Here is a 22,123-nt window from a genome sequence, read left to right on the forward strand (position 1 = left end):
AAACAGACCCACGCACACACGGACCCCTGACATGTCGTGGTGGGGGAGCTCATCAGCGGGGAAGGGAGTGACTTGTAAGGACAGTTGGTTACTCACATAAAAAAAAGAAAGAACGAAATCAGTTCTCACTGCACACGACATATATTCGCTCCAGACAGACTAAACACTTCAACATGAAAAGCGAAAGTTTAAAGCGATTACAAGAAAACACGGGAGAATCGGTGAAGACAGCGAGGCGTGCTCACGCCAGTGAATTGCAGCGGCCTCGATGCGAGTAGTTTAGAAAGCCTCGTCGCTGTACGGAAAAGGCGAGCCACAGAAGAACAATACACCTAGCAGAACCGAACGGTACCTTCTGATGCATAGCTGCCTGTTAAAGCCATAAAGAAAAAAAATGTCTCAACGTTCATACAAAATTTGAGACGATGCCGATCTCTGGGAGACTGGCGTCGTGGGGGGTGGGGAAGAAGCAGGAAAGAAAAGGAAAGGTTCCCAGGAACTGCCCTAAGGGTGAAGGGACCCAACAAGGTAGAAGAGCTCCAGAGGCCTTGGGGTGACAGGGGCAGCTGTGATCAGGTGGACCCTTGTCCTCCCAAAAGACTCGGAGGTCTTCGTCAGGATGACCTCTGCCCCCTTTACCTCACCTGCCTTCTCTCCCCCAAACTCTGGAAGGGCTAGAAACCAAAAGCCTCAAGGGAGGAAGAGAGAAGTTGGAAAACAGTAAGCATGAGTAATAGCCCCACCTCCCCAGGCTCCCCAGTCTGGGTCAGGCCCAAATAGGGGCTGGGAAACAAATTTAAATTAGGTAAGAATTGAACCTCTTTTGAAACACTGGACAAGAAGAAAGTCATGTGATTATCAGACTGACTTAGACTTTATTAAGCCAAGGAAATGTTCCTCTGCCGTCAAAGAGAAAAGCTATGGGATTTGCCTGATACTTTATCCAGAGGTAGAAAGGAGGTTAAGGCCATGGAGGAGTTTGAAGGACAGTAGGAGGAAAATTCAGGGTGGTCTCTCTAGCTTACTCAGGGAGCAAATTTCACATCTATCAATTCAGTTATTCACCTAATTAGGAGCCTTCGATGCTTCTCCCTCACTTGGAATGACCACTAACCCCTGCTCCCAGCCCTGGCTGGGACTCAGAAGGCCCTCCCTGACTTGGCTCCACGGTCTTCAATGACTTCTCTCCTTTTTTCACAACATTGAAGTCACTCTGGTTTTCCTTTGGTTTCTCAAACACACATATGCTGCCTTTGGCCCTAGGGCCTTCCACACACTATTCTCTCAATCTGGAACTTTCCCCCACATCCCCCCTTGTCCTCATTCTTCCGATCTCATCATAAGCTCCCTGGCTCTGAGCAACTTTCCAACATCCTCCAGACAAGGGCTCCTCGGCTGTCAACTGTCATTACGGGAGTTCAAGCTGTGCATGGGTTCAAATGCGCTCTTCACGGCTCCATCAGGGGACCACGAGCACTCTGCATGTAGTAAGTTTTAAGCAATTATTTGTGGAAGAAACAAATGAAGGGCTGACCCTGCTCCACCCCCCGGCTATCTAGAATCTGCATTGCCCTATTGCTGACTTCGGGAGTTTAGGTCCCCCATCCCTGACCTGCCCCGTTGAAGTCTGGCTTGCCTCCAGTGCTCTGATCCTTGCTCTTTGCACCCCTGTCCTGGCTTGGAGATGCTCCTTCCCTAGTTTCTGCACCAGGAGAGCCAAGTTACTGAATCTGATCAGAGAATGTGCTGTTCGGGTTTTCAAATACAGGTACCCTCGCTTTTCCAAAGTTCGCCTTACGCCACTTCACTTCGACAAAAGACCTATGTTAGCACTTGTTTTTGCTAACTGAAAGAAATCGGAAGAGAATTTTCACTTTCATGGAAAAAAAAAAAGCACCAAAAGTGAAAATAGCATCCAGCTTTTGTTTTGCAGTGAGCAGAGCCGGTATGGGGGCTCCCCGCCTGGCTCCTTCCCTGCAAACCACACGCAGCATCTCAGCATCGAGCCGCCGGAGCTTCGACCTGGCTGAACACCTGGGCTCTATCACCATTTATTTTGTGCATCTGTTAGCAAGATGTGTCCTAAGGTATCAGAAAAAGCCTAATAGAGGGTTTTTGGGGGGGTCTGGGAATGCTCAGAAATTTTTCCATATAAAATAAGGGCAATTGCTTCTTTGCTCTACTCTAGTTCGGCTTGTGATAAGCTTCGTAGGAATTTCCACACTTTCAGACAGTGAGGGAAACTTTTATCTGGATACCTAAGAGAGTGATCATATGCTTATTAAAATAATTAGGATGTAAAAAATTAATATTAACATTGAGATCATATTAATCATATTCTTTTAAAAAGTGATTCTATATGTTTTCTTCTCTCTTTTTTTTGAAGATTTTATTTATTTATTTGACAGAGTGAGAGCACAAACAGGCAGAGCAAGAAGGCACAGGGAGAAGCAGGCTCCCCACTGAGCAGGGAGCCCAACATGGGGCTTGATCCCAGGACCCTGGGATCATGGCCCAAGCCAAAGGCAGATGCTTAACCTTCTGGGCCACCCACGCACCCTGATTCTGTATGTTTTCTACAAGGACATACGTATAGAAACCAAGTGGCTTGGAATGTCACCCATACAAAAACCACTGAAAACAAAATACAGTTTTAGAGATCACAGGTGCTTTTCTTCAACACAGAAAGTTCTATAATCCTCGTAGAAAAAAAAAAAAAAAAAGCCTACATCCAGCACTTTTTCTATCATATCTGATTTCAGTCTTCACCTCAACTTCTGTGTGAGCTGCCCCATGACACGTGGAGTTGTTGGCTATGGGACAGGGAGCATACTGAAACAGCCCCGTACAAATACAATAAACAGGTCTCAATCTGGTGGAATAGGACCCACTGTGTTTGGAATAGGGTGAGTTTAGGAGTGCCTGGGTGGCTCAGTCGGTTAAGCATCCAACTCTTGATTTTGGCTCAGGTCACCATCTCAGGGTTGTGAGATCGAGCCCCGCATCAGGGCTCCATGCTGGGTGTGAAGTCTGCTTAAGATTCCCCCTCTGCCCCTCCGCCCTTAAAAAAAAAAAGAAAAGGAATAGGGTGAGTTTCTGGTCATACGAAATTGTTCCTTTTCTGGTTGTTAGATAGTTCAGGAGTCGTAACATTCATAATGTTCTTCAAAGAGAGTTTCAGACCTTAAAGGTAGCAGTATTTCATGCAAGATGGTCTTCCCTACGTTAGATGAGTCTGTCTTTAGGACATGTGAGAATGGCCATGTGTGTGAACCCTGTGGACAGTGTCCAGTGAAGCCCAGAACATATTCGATACTCCAGATGACAAAGCACATTTCTGTAGCGTGTAATCGGCCCCACATTTCTACGCTTGGGGCATCACTCAAGACACCTCGGAGTCTATAAATTTATTTGGCCTTCCGAGGTACCAAAAAAAGACGTACTCTATCTCACCAAGAAAACTGCTCAAAGAAGTCACCTCGAAGTTTAGAAACCAATGTGCAATCTAAATAAATGGGAGGCAAATCAGTAATTACCTGGAATGTATCACTTTTCCCAAGTGCATGTTGCTGAATTTCTTGGTGTATATATTTCCCTGGGGTTCATTTGCAGGCACATATGCATAAAAGATAATTTCTTTTAAGGAGATGTACTGTGGCGCAAGGGCAGTTTCAAAGCCCATATCAGGAGGCTGGAGAAGGAAAAGAAGAACAAAACACACTGCATTTATACTATTTTATACTTCAATTAGGGCAAAATGCAAATATCAGATTGGTTTCCAGTGCATGCCACAACAGTACTGTTTTGTTTCTCGGTAGGAGTAACATCTCCATATGGTCTGTTTGTATATCCGTGTGTGGACGAGGGATAATGCATTTTTCCATTAAGGAGGCAAAGACATTCTAGGGAGTAAGGTTCAGTTTAGGATTGCTGTGCTCTTGGTAGACGTCTGGGGTGGGAGGGTGCATGGAGACGTGTCTTCCATTGTGCAGGAGAGGTCTGGGGGTGTAGATTTTAGAGTTCAGTTCTTACTTGAGTTTTTTTTAAGGAAGGGGCTGTGGCATGTGTCTCCTCACTTGAAAGCAGCTGCCAATTCTCCTTGCCTTGGGTTGGTCCCCAAAGTTCCCAAAGCTGGACAGGATCAGGATCAGAGAAGGGTGTGCTGAAAAGACCATCCCAAAGGGGATGTTGGGGTTGACCTGGTGGCCATGACATGAGTAGTAGATGGTAGATCGTACAGACTGGTTGGGGGCACAGGCATTCAATGGTGCCCACAAGACCCATTTTCTGTCATGCTTTGTCCCCTGGCCTCTTAAGGTGGAGAACCCACTGAGAAGAGGAGACAGTGGAAAACAGAGGCAAGGAGACTTGGCATGAGACTGAACTGATTGATGTCCTGAACTCTGAAGAGCCTCTTGAAAAGGCTGAAAGTGCTTTAGAATTCCCAATGCTATTCTAGGCTGGGAGTGACAAGAACATCCCATGAAAAGTGTCTACCAGCCCAGTGAAAGGCCCCACACTGACAAAAGCACAGGCCCTGGGACCCGCTGTCCAGGTAGATGCCTGATCCAACAACTACCCAGTGGTGTGAGCAACTTGGGCTCAATTATTTAGCCTTGCTATGCCTCGTTTTCCTCATCGATAAAATGAAAATAGTTTTTATAAAGATTTAAGAATGCACAACAGCGCCTGGCACGTAGAGCCAAATAAAGGCCAGCGATTATTTTTATCCGGAGAGGACACATGCATAGTTTGCCTTGGGGGTTGGGAAGCAAACTCATCTTGAGGCTAAAAGCCCTGACCAGCCTGGATTTTAATAATTTAAACTTTCACATAAGGGAGCTAAGACGTTTTCTACAAATTGTGAAGTCAGTGAAAAATGATGGTATCTCCTTTTTTTGGTAAGTCCTACCCTCCCGCTGACATCCTTTGTGTCTCTGCAGAGCCCACATAACAGACAGCAAATCTGTGGCAAGTCATGTGGCAGCACTGTACCGTCACGGGGAAGTCATGTGGCAGTACTGCACGTCCACGGGGAAGTCACGTGGCAGCACTGTAGGGTCACAGGGAAGTTCCCACCTCACTCCCCACACATCTCAGACAAGGAGAGTGAAAACACCATCTTTTCAACTCAGGTCTTGGGCTGGTAATTTGGAATGATCTATTAAAACCAGAGTCAGCCTTTATTCTATTTCCCTTCGGACCAAGGGAGGGTTTTATTAAGCCCCAGTTAAAAAGAAAAAAAGTCTGATTCTTCGCTGATATACTGAGGAAAGTCCATTGTCACGACTGTGCCCAGTGATGAGTTCTCAGGCATATGTACCTTCACAAGTGGCACGTTATACAGTAAAATTATTAGAAAAACCTGTGTGCAGTATCACCTATGAAGAAGATAATAGCTCCTTTCTATATTAGCATTAGAAAAGGAAAAAAGGGGGGGCAGGGTGAATACAAAAGAGGAAAGGTAAGCCAGCGGGAAAAAGATAACTTGTGTTTCTTGGTCAGCCTTGGGAGGTAGGAAATCAAACCTTCCATGAACCTGGGTTGGAAGTGATAGGTCTAAGTCATAGCTTAGACTATCTGGTGGTGTTGCTGTGAATATTTGTAGGGAGGTATTCTGGGTGGAGTTAAATCTATACAACCCTGTACGGGACTGGGAAGAAGGTTTTGGAGATTTTCTCTGGTATATGGCGGATTCCTCTATAGCCAAACGGAACAAAATGCATTGATAAGAGTTTGTCCCAAGCAAAACACCTTCCCGTTTTCCTATAATTCTGCATGTAGAGTGTGGCATCTATTCTTAAAACAAGGCAAACCGTCTCAAAGCACGATATCACTAACCTGTCCAAAAATACCTCTGGAATTCCCCAAGGTTGTAAGTGACACATCAGGTTCAAAATGGTCTGGAGTCAGTTTATGTATAAAGCCCATGTGGTCGTAGTATAATGTGAAAATATTATCAGAAATAGATCCGATTTTACTGTATCTTCTTAATCCTATTAGGAAAGAAACAGATGTGTATTGATATTGACATAGTACAACTAGAGAACTTTCAATACCATACCTTGGGGAAAAAAACCAAAAACAACCATTCACTTAAGTAAGGGGTGGGAGTAGGGCTTCGAGACTCCGGAATTAATAAAACACATGTTAGTCTTTAAAGTTCCTGGGAAGTCCTTTCTAGGCTCCATCTCATTACAGAACCTGTTTGCTGAAGTACAGGAAGGACCGAGGGGGACGAGGTAGAGGTCTAGAGAAGGAGAGTTGAGCGCCCCCTGGTGGCGGTTCCTCTTCCTGATCCAGGAAACCGGACACCTGCAGAGCTAGAAGGCAGTAAGAAAGGAACCCTCGGAGAGGCAAGGAGAATTATTCGCAGAGACCACTGGGTCATTAGCTATCCCAGGATGAATATGTTGAACCGGATTTGGTGTCCTGCGTTTGTCCCATGCCTTAGGGCAACATGTTAAGCAGGACTGGCAGTAATCTGGTGGTTCATACAACAAGCATGCACCCAACCAGGCACTGGTCCAGAGAGAGAAAGCTGCCTCCCCTGACTGGAGCCTGAAAGCTCAGGTCTTGAGATGCGAAAGGCTGATTTCCACACCCCCACCCCAATTTGGCCAGACTTTCCTGGTCCATTGCTCTGTCCCTGACCCCTGACCAGTGGAGTGCCCCAGGACTCGATTTTTAGATCTCTTCTCTCACGATCTCTAGAGATCTCACCCAGTTTAAGGATTTCAAACCCATTTTTATGTGAATGATTCCCAAATTTAAACCTCCCGCCTCATCCTCTTCCCTCAACTCCAGATTTGTGTATCTAGCCTCCTGCTGACAGCTTCAGATCCATGGTGGTCAGGCATCACACACTGAACTCATCCTAGACTGAGTTCCCAATCCCCAGGCAAACTCCTCCCTTGTAGTCTTCCTCATCTCCATCACAGCAACTGCCATTTTTCTTGTTGCACAGTCCAAAACCTTGGCGTCATTCTTAACTCCCCTCTTTCTCTCACACCCTACATCTAATCCATCAGCAAATGCTACTGACGTCTGCCTCAAGATATATAGAGAACGCAACCTCTTCTTACCACTTCCAGCTGTCACCCTGCACAAGCCGGTATGATATGGGAAGAGGTTTATTATGAGGACTTAGCGCATGCAAACATGGAGGCTGAGGAGTCCTGTGATCTGCTGTCTGTAAGCCTGAGAACTGGGGGACCGGCTGCCGTAACTCCCAGACAGAGGACAAAGACCAGAGAACCAAGAACCAGAAAGACAACTGGTTTAAGTCCCATTCCAAGGACAGGAAAAGACTCACAAGCAGGCAGGAAGCAAACAAGGTGAATTCCACTTTGCTTCTCCCTTTCGTTCTTCTCAGGCCCGCAATGGATTGGACGATGCCCACCCACACCCACACCGGGAGGGCAGTCAGCTTTACTGAGCCCACTGATTCAAATGCTAATCTCATCCGGAAACACACTCACAGACACATTCAGAAATAACGTTTCATCTTGGCACCCCTTGGCCCGGTCAAGTTGAGTCATAAAATGGAACCATTACAATTGCTGTGGTTCATATGCCGTAGCTCAGCTGTAAACATACAATACAGTTTTTTCACGTTTTAACATCTTGATTGAGATCACTTTTATAATTGCTGTGTCTTGCAGTCATTGTCCACCAGGTGGCACCCACGCTACAGTGGTCAATTTGCTACGTTTGCACGTACTTGGTGTCAGCTCTGTATTGTCCATCCCTTGGAGTTTCCTGAAACACTACCATAATAAATGTTGAATTTTATTGATGTTTAAAATGCCTTCAAAAATAGTACATTATAATTTGGCATTGAAACAAAGTTACTGTGGGTGCAATAAGAGAGGAAGATAAAGCAGGGCATATATTTATCAATAAAGCAAATGACACTGGAAGAATTACTGCGTTTTCTGGGACCTTAGAAAGGAAGAAACTCACAAGTAGATGAAATTGCATTATCTTTTGCTAGTGAAATACACTCAAAATGATTGCCTTATCACACACCAAGCAATGCAATGATAGGCAGGGGAAATAATGTCAGGGTAATCTATGCATCACTTAGGATCGCTGTTAAAACACTGTGTTAAAGATTAATTGGACAGGGGCGCCTGGGTGGCACAGCGGTTAGGCGCCTGCCTTCGGCTCAGGGCGTGATCCCGGCGTTGTGCGATCGAGCCCCACATCAGGCTCCTCCGCTGGGAGCCTGCTTCTTCCTTTCCCACTCCCCCTGCTTGTGTTCCCTCTCTCGCTGGCCGTCTCTATCTCTGTCAAATAAATAAATAAAATCTTAAAAAAAAAAAAAGATTAATTGGACAGTTTTCTTAGTGTTAATAGAACAAGGTCATCTCAGAATCAGTGACTCAGATTTGGTTAAGGAGAGGCTTTACAACGTTCTTCGGTTGGCTTTGCATACGAATAACTAGTTGAGTTGGCTCCAAATTCTTAGGTAATACTATTTTTCTCTGAAGGTTCTGAGAAGAACATGTGCTATTCATTGTTGCAGCAGCAAAATCCAAGGCTAGCTTGGTTTTTTGTGCCTTTAAAATTGATTTACATTTTCTACTGCAAATAATTCAGACACGTTTTTGCTTTGAGTTTAAAAAATAACATCTTATTGTGCATTTTGGTTTCCTTTGGTTTTTCTTCTATTTTCAGTATTTATTCATTCACCCATCCAGCCATTGAATGCGCTCTGATGACCTCTGGTCATCACTGGAAATTCCTCCAACTTGCAGTTTCTCCATCTTTAGCATCTATATTTATCATTTTAGATTCTTTCCACTTATTCATTCTACATGTAGACATGTTTCTTAGTGATATCTGTGATATGTAACAGTTTATCACGCACATGGACAATTTAGTTCCATTTTCTTTGGTGTTATTTTCACTGTTTCCAAAGTAATGTTGCTTAGTCTGCTTTGATTTTTGTTTCACAATATGTGCTATTTATTCTCTATTTGCCTGTTCCTCCAGATTCATCCCCAGGCTTTCTTTTCTCTGCCTGGTACACTGAAAGGCTGACCCCTATGAACTGCAATATTTGTGCTGTGTTTCCAGATGCCTTCTGATTGGATTTGGCCAATGAAAGGCACCGGGAGGAGGTAAGAATAAGGGAAGGAGAGAAAAGTCTAGGTAGTTCTTACTGCCTTTCTCCCTACTTCAGTGATGCAGTTCTGACACGAGCTTTGTCTCCTAGACTATACCTCTTGCAGGGTGACCCCTGCTCCATTTCAGCTTTGACTGGGCTTAGGTGATGCTATTACCTATCTACTGTCTGTCTTTCTGTCTTTCTGTCTTTCTTTCTTTCTATCTATCTATCATCACCTATTTATTTGCATTATTCCTTAAATCAAAGGGACTGTAATGGTTTTCTCCCATTGCTAATCTCTGGGTATTTTAAGATCATTGTTGGTTCCTTTAACTCAGTCCACTGCTCTGCAAATAGTCTCCTTATAAAGGCCCTCCAGGTGAAACACTCGAGTGGAATTACGTTTCCTGCCAGGACTATAAGTGACACAGATTTTTACTAGATATATCCCTGGAAGATAGAATATCAAGGCTGGATTCTGGGACTGAGTTGTTCACATATTTAAGGAATGCACAGATGACCTCTATGCCTGGTAGCTACTGTGACACTGGTAATCCACAGCAAGTACGGGCATCACAATTATTCAAATTATTACTGGTGTCGCATGGGATGGCATGTCTGTGGAGGGGAACACTTTAGATGATCAAATGGGGTGCAACAATGACAATTATGGTTTTTACAAAGACTGCAGGATGGTATGACTTTTATGGCTATATTAAAGAGGTTACCAAAAAAACCTTACTCATGATCTTGATTATTCAAACTCAAGGTCACAGTAGAAAATTTGACAGCTATATGGGGAAACAAGAACCCTCACTTCATACCACACAGAGAAATAGAAATTTCACACAGAACTGTGTAACAAATCTAAAAAGAAGCTTCTAGAAGAAAATAGGAAAATACCTTCGTAACTTTGGGATAGCCAAGACTTCTCAAATAGGATATAAGAAGAAGCACTAACCATACAAGCGAAGATGGACAAAATGAACTTCTAAAAATTAGTAATTTTGCCCCTCACAGGACACCATAAAGAGAATAGAAAAGACAAGCCATTGGTTGGGAAAAGATGTTTGCAAGTTATGTTTCTAAAAAGGACTCATGTCCATAGTACATTAACAACTCATGGAAATCAATAAAAAAGTCATTCCAATAAAAACTTTGGCTAAAAAGAGACTTGAGATAATTTACCAAAAAAGATATAAAAATCAACCAGTGAACATAGGAAAATGTGCTCAACATCATTACTCACGCAAACAAAATCCTCAGTGGGTACAATTACATGCTCATCACAACGACTTGCTATTTAAAAGACTAACAATACGAAGTCCTGCTGAGACGGGGAGCGACTGGAATTCCTTCATATTGCTGGCGGGACAGTCATTGTCCCTACATTGCTGGTAGGGAAAATGTTGACAGAACTTAATATTTTCGTCCACAAAATCTAAACAAACATACTTTATGACAGGTCTATTCTTAGGTATATTCCAAATAGAAGTGAAAGCTCCATCCGGCAAAAGACTAATACAAAAATTGTCCACGGCTTCTCTATAATAAGCCTCAAATAGAAACAACGTAAATACCTAGTAGGAGTGGAATAGATAAATATAGTATTCAGGCAATGCAAGACTACACGGCAGTGAAAAAGAACAAATTGCTAACACATACATCACTGTGGAGGAATCTCACAGTTATAATGTTGACTGAAAAAGAAAAAAGTCAGACATAAAAGAATATATATATATACTGCAAAATTGTATTTACGTGGAGTTCAAAACCAGTTAAAACTAACCTATGGTATTAGAAGTCAGAATAATGGCTACCCTTAGAAGTACACTGATGGCAAAGTAGCATGAGGGAACTTTCCGGAATACTGCAAATGTTCCGTACCTCACTCTACTTTCCAACCCCTCCTAATATCACTCATAGTCATTTTTGTTTATTTTGTGATCAAATGATGGCTGATCATTGGATTCTCAAGTGCTACTGCACAACTACTGTCTCAAGAAGTATTCCAGCAAATACACCAGAAAGATTAACCCGATACTAACAGAAATTGAGTAAAGGTTTTGTTGACAGAATAGAGAATGCATAAACACAGTGGTGAAGATCTGGGGAAACGGGATATGAATTTGGTGGTCTCTTCTTATCCTTGAACAAGGAAGGACCAACGAGGAGATTTCATGATGATAACACTGAATTCTGCTGGTGGGCGTCAAGGACACAATACTGAGTTTAAAGAACCTTGCTTTTTGAAGTCATATCAGAAACCTTTAAAAAGCTTGTTTAAAATCATGTCAGAGACCAGAAGAAACTAGTTTGAAGCTAAACAGGCAAGAATGCTGACATATTAAAAACAACAACAACAACAACAAAACCCAACCTCACTCTTGTCTTGAAAACAATCAATGTTTTTCACACTCTGGTTAGACCTAATCAGGTATCTCCAAGTTTAGCCCAAATTCCAAATTTACCCAATAATCTACAAAAGTGCAACTTAAGCACTGTTTGGAGAGGCCGTATTTCTGAAGGTAGATCTCCTCGCCTATTCCTGAATTTTAGCTTTATTTCTTTATACGATTGATAGCTTCATTGTCTTATGAATACCTAACAAAATGGACCAAAAAAATACGTATGAAAACTATCATCCTCTCTGAGGAAAACATAGGAGTAGATCTTCACGGCCTTGGATTAGGCAACGAATGGTTCCTTAGATAGGACACCAAAAATATAAACAATAAAAGGAAAAGTGAATTGGACTTCATCAAAATTAAAAATGTTTGTGCATCAAAAAGGACCATCCAGTAAGTCAAAAAGATAACCCACAATGAGAGAAAAGATATCCAAATCATATATCTGATAAGGGACTAAGAGCCAAAATATATAAAACACTCTTACAACTCAACAATAAAAAGACGACCCACTTTTAAAATGGGCCAAGGGTTTGAACAGACATTTCTCCAGAGAAGGTGTACAAATGGTCACTAAACACATGGAGAGTTGCTTTACATCATTAGTCATTAGTTAAATGCAAATCAAAACCACGATGAGATACAATTTCTTACCCACTCAGGTAGCTAAAATAAAGACAGTAACAAGTGTCGGCGAGGATGTGGAAAAATAATGCTCCTACGTTGCTGGTGGGAATGTAAAACGGTACAGCCACAGCTTGGCAGTTCCTCAAAATGTTAAACACAGAGTCACCATATGACCCAGCAGTGAGACTCCTACATATATACCCAAGGGAATGGAAAGCATATTTCTACACAAAAATCTGAATGTAAATTGTTCATAAAAGCATTATTCGTAAGAGCTAAAAACTGTTTAAACATCGCCCCTCAACCCAAATGTCCTAATAAACAAAATGCACCATATCCACTTGAATATTATTCAGCCACAAAAAGGAAGTACTGATTACCTGCTACAACACGGATAAAACTTGAAGACGTGCTAAGTGAAATAAGCCAGTCACGAAAGGACAAAAAATGTATGATCCCACTTACAGGAGGTACCTAGAATAGTCACATTCATAGGGCCAAAAGTAGTTGTGAGAGGCCGGGGGGCAGGGGAGAAAGAATGGGGAGTTGTTGTGTAGTGGGAAGACGGGAACGTTCTGGAGGGAGATGGCTGGTGGTGTTTGCACAACAATGTGAATGCACTTGATGTCACCGCACTGTACAGTCAAACATGGTTAAGATGCTAAATTTTGTACTAAGTATATTGTACCACAAAAATAAGTAGCAAAAAACAAAAACAAAATCACCAGCAAACAGTCGAAAAAGGAAAAAGAACAATATGCCAAAACATACACAATAAAGCACTAAGGAAAGAAAGAGAAAATTTTGGTGTAACAGGTCACACTACTCTACACCCGGGCCTTTGAGGTCATATTAAGAGAAGGAAGATAGGGGCGCCTGGGTAGTGCAGTTGTTAAGTGTCTGCCTTTGGCTCAGGGCGTGATCCCGGCGTTCGGGATCGAGTCCCACATCGGGCTCCTCTGCTAGGAGCCTGCTTCTTCCTCTCCCACTCCCCTGCTGTGTTCCCTCTCTCGCTGGCTGTCTCTCTGTCACATAAATAAATAAAGTCTTTTAAAAAAAAAGAGAGAGAGAAGGAAGATAAATCACCGAAATCCTAAGGACTCTTGGTAGTATGCTCCTATCAAGAGAGAAGCAGGCAATGGATACGACGGTACTCAAAGGAAAAAATCAGGCCCTCTCGAGTGTAGCCGGGTCTACCACCTTCCAAGGCACTGTACTATGAGAACAAGTCCAAGTGCTACCTGGATGAGGGGAAGCAAACAGGTCTCAAGAATAATTCACCTACATTACATCAGAGCAAATAAAAGGTCTGACCCGTGCTGCACACACTGTAATGATGAACTGGAGAAAAAGAAAGGAAGAGCAGAGATAGAAAGAAGGCATGAAGAATGAAAAGGGGTAAAGAGGAAGGTGGGGGGATAGCAGAGGGCAGTGGGGAAAGAAAAGGCAGAGAAGGTACTAACAGCATATAAAAGATATAAAGAATCCAGTGGAGACGAAGCCTATCCCAGGAGCAGGTTAAAAATTCCCCCATATTTTGCATCTAAGGGCCTTAATAAATTAATAGATTCAACAAAACAAGACCTCAAAGACCTAATAATTGAGTAACAAAATAAAATGAGAATGCAGATCATAGAGATACAGACATAGATGGAGAACTATGTTCCTTTATCATTGTAGGCTCCAACACTGGTTCACAAAATTCAACCGAGTTGGAAAAGATTGGGCATCTGTCAGTAAAGTCAATCAATACGAGCTGTTTCTTTTACTGCACAAATAAACTGAGAGGAGCGATGTAGGCTCAATCAATGAAATCGCAAAGTTAAAGTAGACGGAGAGCCACATAACATTTACACAACGTCACCTCTTACAAGTTGGGTGATTTCAGTGGCATCAATTTAATTTGTAAAAGTAGGCTAATATTACCTACTTCAGCCAGTGCTGTGAATGTTAAACAAGATGATATTGGTAACATGCCAAGCTCAAATGCAGCTAAATAGGAGCTATTATTGTCTTTTGGGAAAGTAAAACATCGCAGAAATTGTAAATGAGCACATAGCATGATGTTCCAGGGTTCCCTTCTTCAGGGCTGTTCATAGGATCCTATTTTTGGAGTTCCTAAAGCTCCATCACCCCCTGGAGGATACGGGGAAGATGGTAGAGAAGGAAGCACCAGGAATCTGTCTCCTCACCCGGACAACAGTTGCATTGGCAGGATCTATCTGATGTAATTATTTTGGAATTCTGGAGTCTGTTGAAGGCTTGCCACTTCCAGAGGAAGGCTTGGATGGTAAATTGTGGTTAATTTCAGCCCTTAGCAGTAGCTACTCATCAGCCACTAGAGGCATGGGGCAGGGCTGTGCACATATTCCTGGGGCAGTTTACAGGAGCCAGGGTGGGCAAAAAGGACCCTGTCCTCCAAATATTGGGGATCTGTGCTCTGATCGTTTCATGATAAAAGCACTTAACAGACTAGGAATAAAAGGAGATTATCTTAGCATAATAAAAGCCATATATGAGTAATCCACAGTGAACATTATACTCAATGGTGAAAGACTGAAAGCTTTTCCTCTAAGATCAGGAATGAGGCAAGGATGTCTGCTTTCACCACTTGTATTCAACATAATATTGGAAGTTCTAGCCAGAGCAATTAGTGAAGAAAAAAAAAAATAAAAGGCATCCAAATCACAAAGGAAGAAGTAAAATCATCCCTCTTCACAGTGATAGGATCCTGTATGTAGAAACCCTAATGATTCTAAAAAAAAAAATTATTAGAATAAATGAATTCATCAAAGTAGCACAATGTAAAATTGATACACAAAAATCAGTTGTATTACACTAGCACTAAATAATCAGAAAAGGAAATTAGGAAAACAGTTCCGTTTATAATATCATCCAAAAAAATATGTAGGAATTACCTTAACCAAGGAGATTTAAGGCAACCCACAGAAGGGGGGAAAAAACATCAGCAAATTTTTGATAAGTGATTAATACCCCAAATATACAGAGAACTACAACTCAGCAATAAAAAACAGCAACAAGCAATCTGATTAACAAATTGGCAAAGGACTTGCGAAGAAATTTCTGCTAAGAAGATACACAGATGGCCAATAAGCAGAAGAAAAGATGCTCAATCATTAGGAAAATGCAAATCAAAACTAAGAGACACTACACTTCACACCCATTAGCATGACCACTATCAAAACAAAAACAAAAAAACTGAAAATAACAAGTGTTGACAAGGATGCAGAGAAATTAGAACTCTTTTATACTGGCAGTGGGAATGTAAAATGGTACAGCTACTGTGGAAAAGAGAATTGTAAGGTCTCAAAAAATTAAAAACAGAGCTACCGTATGATGCAGGAATTCCACTTCTGGGTATATACCCCAAAAAACTGAAAACAGAGTTTCAAAGGGATATTTGTATACCTATGTTCATAGCAGTGCTACTCAAAATAGCAAAAACATGAAAGCGACACAAATGTCCCTTGTTGGATGAACAGAACAGAGAAGCAAAATGTGATATACATACAACGCAATATTATTTAGCCTTACAAATGAGGGAAACTCTGATACATGCTACAACATGGATGAACCTTGAGGACATTCTGCTAAGTGAAATAACCCAGTCACAAAAGGACAAATACCGTATGATTCCACTTATATGACGTACCGAGAGTGGTCAAAATCAGAGAGACAGAAAGTAGAATGGTGGTTGCTCGGGCTGTGGAAAGGGGGGAAATGAGGATTTATTTTTTTATTTTTATTTCTTAAAGATTTATTTATTTATTTGAGAGAGAGCGTGAGTGAGAGAGAACGAAAGAGTGGGCGGGGGAGGGGTAAAGGGAGATGAGAATCTTAAGCAGACTCTGTGCTAAGAGTGGCGCCTGACAGGGGGCTCCATCTCATGACCCTGAGATCATGACCTGAGCCTAAACCAAGAGTCAGTCACCCAACTGGCTGTACCACCCAGGAGCCCCATTAGGATTTATTTTTTAAGGGATATAGAGTTTCAGTTTTACAAGATAGGAAGGGTTCTGGAGATGGATGGTGTCGATGGCTGCAGAAATTTTGAATGTATTTAATACCACCAAACTGAATACTTAAAAATAAGTAAGATAGTCAACGTCATGTTATGCGTATTTTACCACAATGAAACTAATTTTTAAAAATCTGTTTCCTCTAATAGGTTTGAGACTTTTAGACTAGTTGATTAATATGGTAGCTTTTTTCCATGTATGTTCTAATCCCTGGCTCACATGTAGTTCTTACACCAATGAAAGTGAATTTCTTACCTGCCTTTGTCAAGTAAACATTTCCACTTTGGGAAACAAACGTAATATCTGAAGTATAAAAACTGTGGTAAGTATTCTTTATGATATCATCATGAAAATCAGCTAATAATTCGAAAGTGTTGCCGCCGTCGATTGAAAGCCACACCTAAGGGAATAAAAAGATAGTACCTCACTGAAGAGGCTGCCATCTGACAGCACTAACCTATCAGCCTGATCCTTCTACGTAAGAAAAGTCCCACGGTCTTTCCCATACTCCCACATCCATCCCATGCGCGCACGAACACACGTACAGACGCCTTACCCACGTGGCCAATTCTAGCTAGCTCCTTCCGAGGGTCTGGATGACAGTGTTGGGGGCAGAGTCTCAGGTCAACACAGTGTGCATAGTGAGTGTATAAAAGAATGAAGTCATCCTAACATCTCCCAAGCAGGGTCCCCTTGATCATAAAAGGATGAAGGGCTGCGTGTACTTGGATGGGAAGGAGAGAGCTTACCTCATACTAATGTAAGTCTTTAGGTTCCAGGCATCTGGAAAATATGTATGTGATCAAGTGTTGTGTGCAGGAGCCCATGGACACTTACGCAGGTGTGTCCTGGGACCTTAGCAAATCTTCATATATCCTCCACCATGGAAGGTTCTCTATTCCCTCATCTTTCACTTACCAGTTGCTTGGAGATAACTCGGATCCTGTACTGGATGAATCCTGCCGGCTTGCCACCTCTTTTACTGGCCTAAGTCTTACTCAGATGAGGATTTCAGGGTTTTAAAGTTCTTTTTAAAAAATTAATTTTAATGACAAATTATACCTGAAAATAGGCTTTTCTTAAATTTAAAACATTGTAAATGCAGCTGAAGTCTGTCTGACCACCATCTAAATAATTTTCCTTTTTTACCTTATGTTATATAATTGTGGTCTCCTCTGTCCCTTCCCAGAGGTAACCACTGTTTTATATTCTAAAATTCTACATATTACATATACGTATATATACTCTCTCTTTTCTGTAGCTATATCTTTCTATATCTGGGTGCCATACTAGCTTTAGACTAGCTTTATCCTCGCCCTGGATTACATGTTTAGGGCATACATATTACAGAGAAAATGTATTGAACACCACATGGAGATTAGTGCTCATTGCTGGCATAGCACAATCGATACTCCTAGACACAGGATAGGGGGGCCTCCAATTTTACTCTGGCTTGGCTCCTGCGAATGTTACTAGTGAGTGTGGTGGTGGGTGGGTGGGTGAGGGAAGGTACTTTGAACAATGCATTCGAAATGTCATTATACTGTACCCATTGTTCTATAAGTTACACTTGCCACTCAACAGAAAGCTCAGATCATTTTATGACAGCTCCTGTGGATCTTCACATTCTTCTATATTGCTGCATAGTATCCAATATTTCGGCTACACCATACGGGAGATACTCTATTTTCCTACTAATGGGCACAAAGGTTGTATCAGAATGTTTGCTGTTACAGACAATACTGCAAGGAGCATTCATTCACCTGTCTCTCTGTATTAATGTGAAAGAGTATCTCTAGTGCAGATGCTGAAAAACTGAGTTGCTGAGTCAGAGGCTATGCATATTTGTATAGTTTTAATTGAAATGTTAAAATGCTTTCCAGTTTCCCTGAACCACTTTATATTTCCATTAGCAGTGTATTCCTAAACCTCACAAATACTTGATATTATCAAAAATTTACTTTTCATATTTACCGATTACCTGAATGAAAACAATGGCATCTCATTGCATTTTTTTCAATTTTAAATTATTGATCCATGTACAGCTCACTTTTATCTTTCTTATGTTATTTCATAATATAATGAACATGTGTGAACTGACATTCTAACCCAGGAACTAGCATGTTGCTAGTACTTTGCATTTTCTTCTTTCTCTCCAATCCTGTCATCCTGCATCTTCCCTCAGAGATGTATCATGTTCTGAAATGAAATTTGTGTTTTCATTCCCTTAGTTTTTTTTTTTAGTTTTAGCAATATATATGTATGCGTGTTTAAATAACATATTGCTTAAATTTACTTTTTGCTCTTTATAAAAAGATACCATCCGTATATTGTCTTCTAAAACTTACTTTTCCTCCTCTCAACATTATTCACTTATATTCATACTGCTGCACATAGCTCAGTTCATTTGCTTTTATATTGCTGTATAATAGTTCATTATGTGAATCAACTGCAATTTATTTATTTATTCTCCTATTCCTGGTCATCTGGATTATTTTCAGTTATTTAATGCTATTACTAACAGTGCCATGATGAAAATTTTAAAATATTTCTTCATATATGTGTTTCCCTGGCCAAAAAAGTGAAATTGGTGAGTCATAGCACATGCAACCATTATAATTTACAGGATAATAATGCCAAATTGCTTTCCAAAATAGTTTGTAGTAATTCATTCTCCAATCAGCAAAGGATAAGAGATCTGACTGATCCATATTCTCGTCAACATCTCATGTTGAGATGACTGTGTGGGTTTCCATCTTCCTTCTGTTAATACAGTGTATTACATTTATTAATTTTCATATGTTGAACCATCCTTGCATTCCAGAATTAAATCCTACTTGGTCATGGTATATATAATCCTTTTAATGCACTCTTTAATTCAGTTTGCTAGCATTTTGTTGAAGATATTTGCATGAATGTTCTTCAGAGATATTGATTTCTAGTTCTCTTTTCTTATAGTACACTTATCTGGCTTTGGTATTAGGGTAACACTGGCCTCAGAGAGTGACCCTGAAAATGTCCCTTCTTCTTCAATTTTTTGGTAAGAATTTGAGGAGGATTGGTGTGAATTCTTTAAATATTTGGAACAATTCGATCAAATCAATTCAAAGTTTTCTGGTCCTGGGATTTCCTTTGTTGGGAGATACTTGATTACTGAATATTTGGAACAATTCAATCAAATCAATTCAAAGCCTTCTGGTCCTGGGATTTCCTTTGTTGGGAGATACTTGATTACTGAAATTTCTAGTGAAGTCCTTTGCCAATTTATTAATGAGATTGTTTTTTAAATTGCTGAGTTGTAGAAGTTCTCTATATATTCTGGATATTAATCCCTTTTTCAATCTTGTAACTAGTTTTTGGTCTGTTCAGATTTTCTATTTCCTCATGAGTTACTATTGGTAGGTTATGTGTTTCTAGGAAATTATCCATTTCTTCTAGGTTATCCAGTGTGCTACCATATAATTTTTCATAATCTCAAAATCCTTATTTCTGTGGTATCATTTGTAATGTCTCCTCTTTAATTTTTTTATTTTAGTTGACTTCTCTTTTTTTCTTACTGACTATAGTTAACGGTTTATCAATTTTGTTGAACTTTCAAAGAACCAGCTCTTAGTTTTGTTGATTTTTTTCTATTATTTTTGTATTCTCTATTGCATTTATCTCTGCTCTAGTCTTTATTATTTCCTTCCATCTGCTAACTTTGGGTTTGATTTGCTCTTCTTTTTATAGTTCCCTAAATTGTAAGGTTAGGTTGTTGATTTGAGATTTTTCTTCCTTATTAATGTGTATGTTTATAGCTATAAACTTCCCTATTAGTATTGCTACTGCTGCATCCCATAAATCTGCTGTGTTTCATTTTCATTTTATTTTTCTTAAGATATTTTCTAGTTTCCCTTCTGACTACTTCTTTGACTCATTGGTTGTTTAAAAATGTACCGGGTGTTAAAACCATACGTTACCTTGGAATTAACTTAACCAGAGACGCAAAGGACCTATATTCTAGAAACTATAAATCACTCTTGAAAGACATTGAGGAAGACATAAAAAGATGGAAAAATATTCCATGCTCATGGATCGGAAGAATTAACATAGTTAAAATGTCCATGCTACCCAGAGCAATCTACACTTTCAATGCTATCCCGATCAAAATACCGAGGACATTTTTCAAAGAACTGGAACAAATAGTCCTTAAATTTGTATGGAACCAGAAAAGGCCCCGAATCGACAAGGAACTGTTGAAAAGGAAAAACAAAGCTGGGGGCATCACAATGCCGGATTTCGAGCTGTACTACAAAGCTGTGATCACAAAGACAGCATGGTACTGGCACAAAAACAGACACACAGAACAATGGAACAGAATAGAGAACCCAGAAATGGACCCTCGGCTCTTTGGGCAACTAATCTTCGATAAAGCAGGAAAAAACATCTGGTGGAAAAAAGACAGTCTCTTCAATAAATGGTGCTGAGAAAATTGGACAGCTACATGCAAAAGAATGAAACTTGACCAATCTCTCACACCATATACAAAGATAAGCTCCAAATAGATGAAAGACCTCAATGTGAGACAGGAATCCATCAAAATTTTAGAGGAGAACATAGGCAGCAACCTCTATGACATCGACATCGGCCAAAGCAACCTTTTTCATGACACATCTCCAAAGGCAAGAGAAACAAAAGATAAAATGAACTTGTGGGACTTCATCAAGATAAAAAGCTTCTGCACAGCAAAGGAAACAGTCAACAAAACAAAGAGGCAAACCATGGAATGGGAGAAGATATTTGCAAATGACACTACAGATAAAAGGCTGGTATCCAAGATCTACAAAGAACTTCTCAAACTCAATACACGAGAAACAAATAAACAAATAAAAAAATGGGCAGAAGATATGAACAGACACTTTTCCAATGAAGACATACAAATGGCTAACAGACACATGAAAAAATGTTCAAAATCATTAGCCATCAGGGAAATTCAAATCAAAACCACATTGAGATACCACCTTACGCCAGTTAGAATGGCAAAAATAGACAAGGCAAGAAACAACAATTGTTGGAGAGGATGTGGAGAAAGGGGATCTCTCCTACATTGTTGGTGGGAATGCAAGTTGGTACAGCCACTCTGGAAAACAGTGTGGAGGTCCCTTAAAAAGTTAAAAATTGAGCTACCCTATGACCCAGCCATTGCGCTACTGGGTGTTTACCTCAAAGATACAGACGTAGTGAAGAGAAGGGCCATATGCACCCCAATGTTCATAGCAGCATTGTCCACAATAGCTAAATTGTTGAAGGAGCCGAGATGCCCATCAAGAGATGACTAGATTAAGAAGTTGTGGTCCATATATACAATGGAATATTACTCAGCTATCAGAAAGAACGAATTCTCAACATTTGCTGCAACATGGACGGCACTGGAGGAGATAATGCTAAGTGAAATAAGTCAAGCAGAGAAAGACAAATATCATATGATTTCTCTCATCTATGGAACATAAGAAATAGGATGATCCGTAGGGAAAGAAAGGGATAAAGAAAGGGGGGGTAATCAGAAGGGGGAATGAAACATGAAAGACTATGGACTATGGGAAACAAACTGACGGCCTCAGAGGGGAGGGGGGTGGGGGAATGGGATAGTCTGGTGATGGGTAGTAAGGAGGGCACGTAATGCATGGTGCACTGGGTGTTATACACAACTAATGAATCATCGAACTTTATATCAGAAACCGGGGATATACTGTATGGTGACTAAGATAATATAATAAAAAATCATTTAAAAAAATATACTGGGTGTTATACGCAAACAATGAATCATGGAACACTACATCGAAAACTAATGATGTACTGTATGGTGACTAACATAATAAAATTTTAAAAAATAAATAAAAATGTATCGATTAATTTCCATATACTCGTAGATTTTCCAGTTTTCTTTCTGCTGT

General features: G+C 40.7%; 1 protein-coding gene across 2 annotated transcripts in view; it reads right to left on the reverse strand.

The window, feature by feature from the left end:
* The window catches only part of CATSPERB (catsper channel auxiliary subunit beta), a 114,389-nt gene that overhangs the window by 41,847 nt on the left and 50,419 nt on the right, over window positions 1-22,123 (reverse strand). For both annotated transcript variants that reach the window (XM_045807604.2, XM_087856189.1), the window contains exons 11-13: window positions 16,446-16,590; window positions 5,842-5,996; window positions 3,537-3,691 (exon numbers count right to left, since the gene is read on the reverse strand). In XM_045807604.2, the coding sequence (XP_045663560.2) occupies window positions 3,537-3,691; window positions 5,842-5,996; window positions 16,446-16,590 (455 nt within the window). The remainder of the gene's footprint in view (window positions 1-3,536; window positions 3,692-5,841; window positions 5,997-16,445; window positions 16,591-22,123) is intronic.

The sequence above is a fragment of the Ursus americanus genome, chromosome 26 (genome assembly GCF_024610735.1).
Source record: "Ursus americanus isolate L20-20 chromosome 26, mUrsAme1.1.p, whole genome shotgun sequence".
In the NCBI taxonomy this organism is placed as follows: domain Eukaryota; kingdom Metazoa; phylum Chordata; class Mammalia; order Carnivora; family Ursidae; genus Ursus; species Ursus americanus.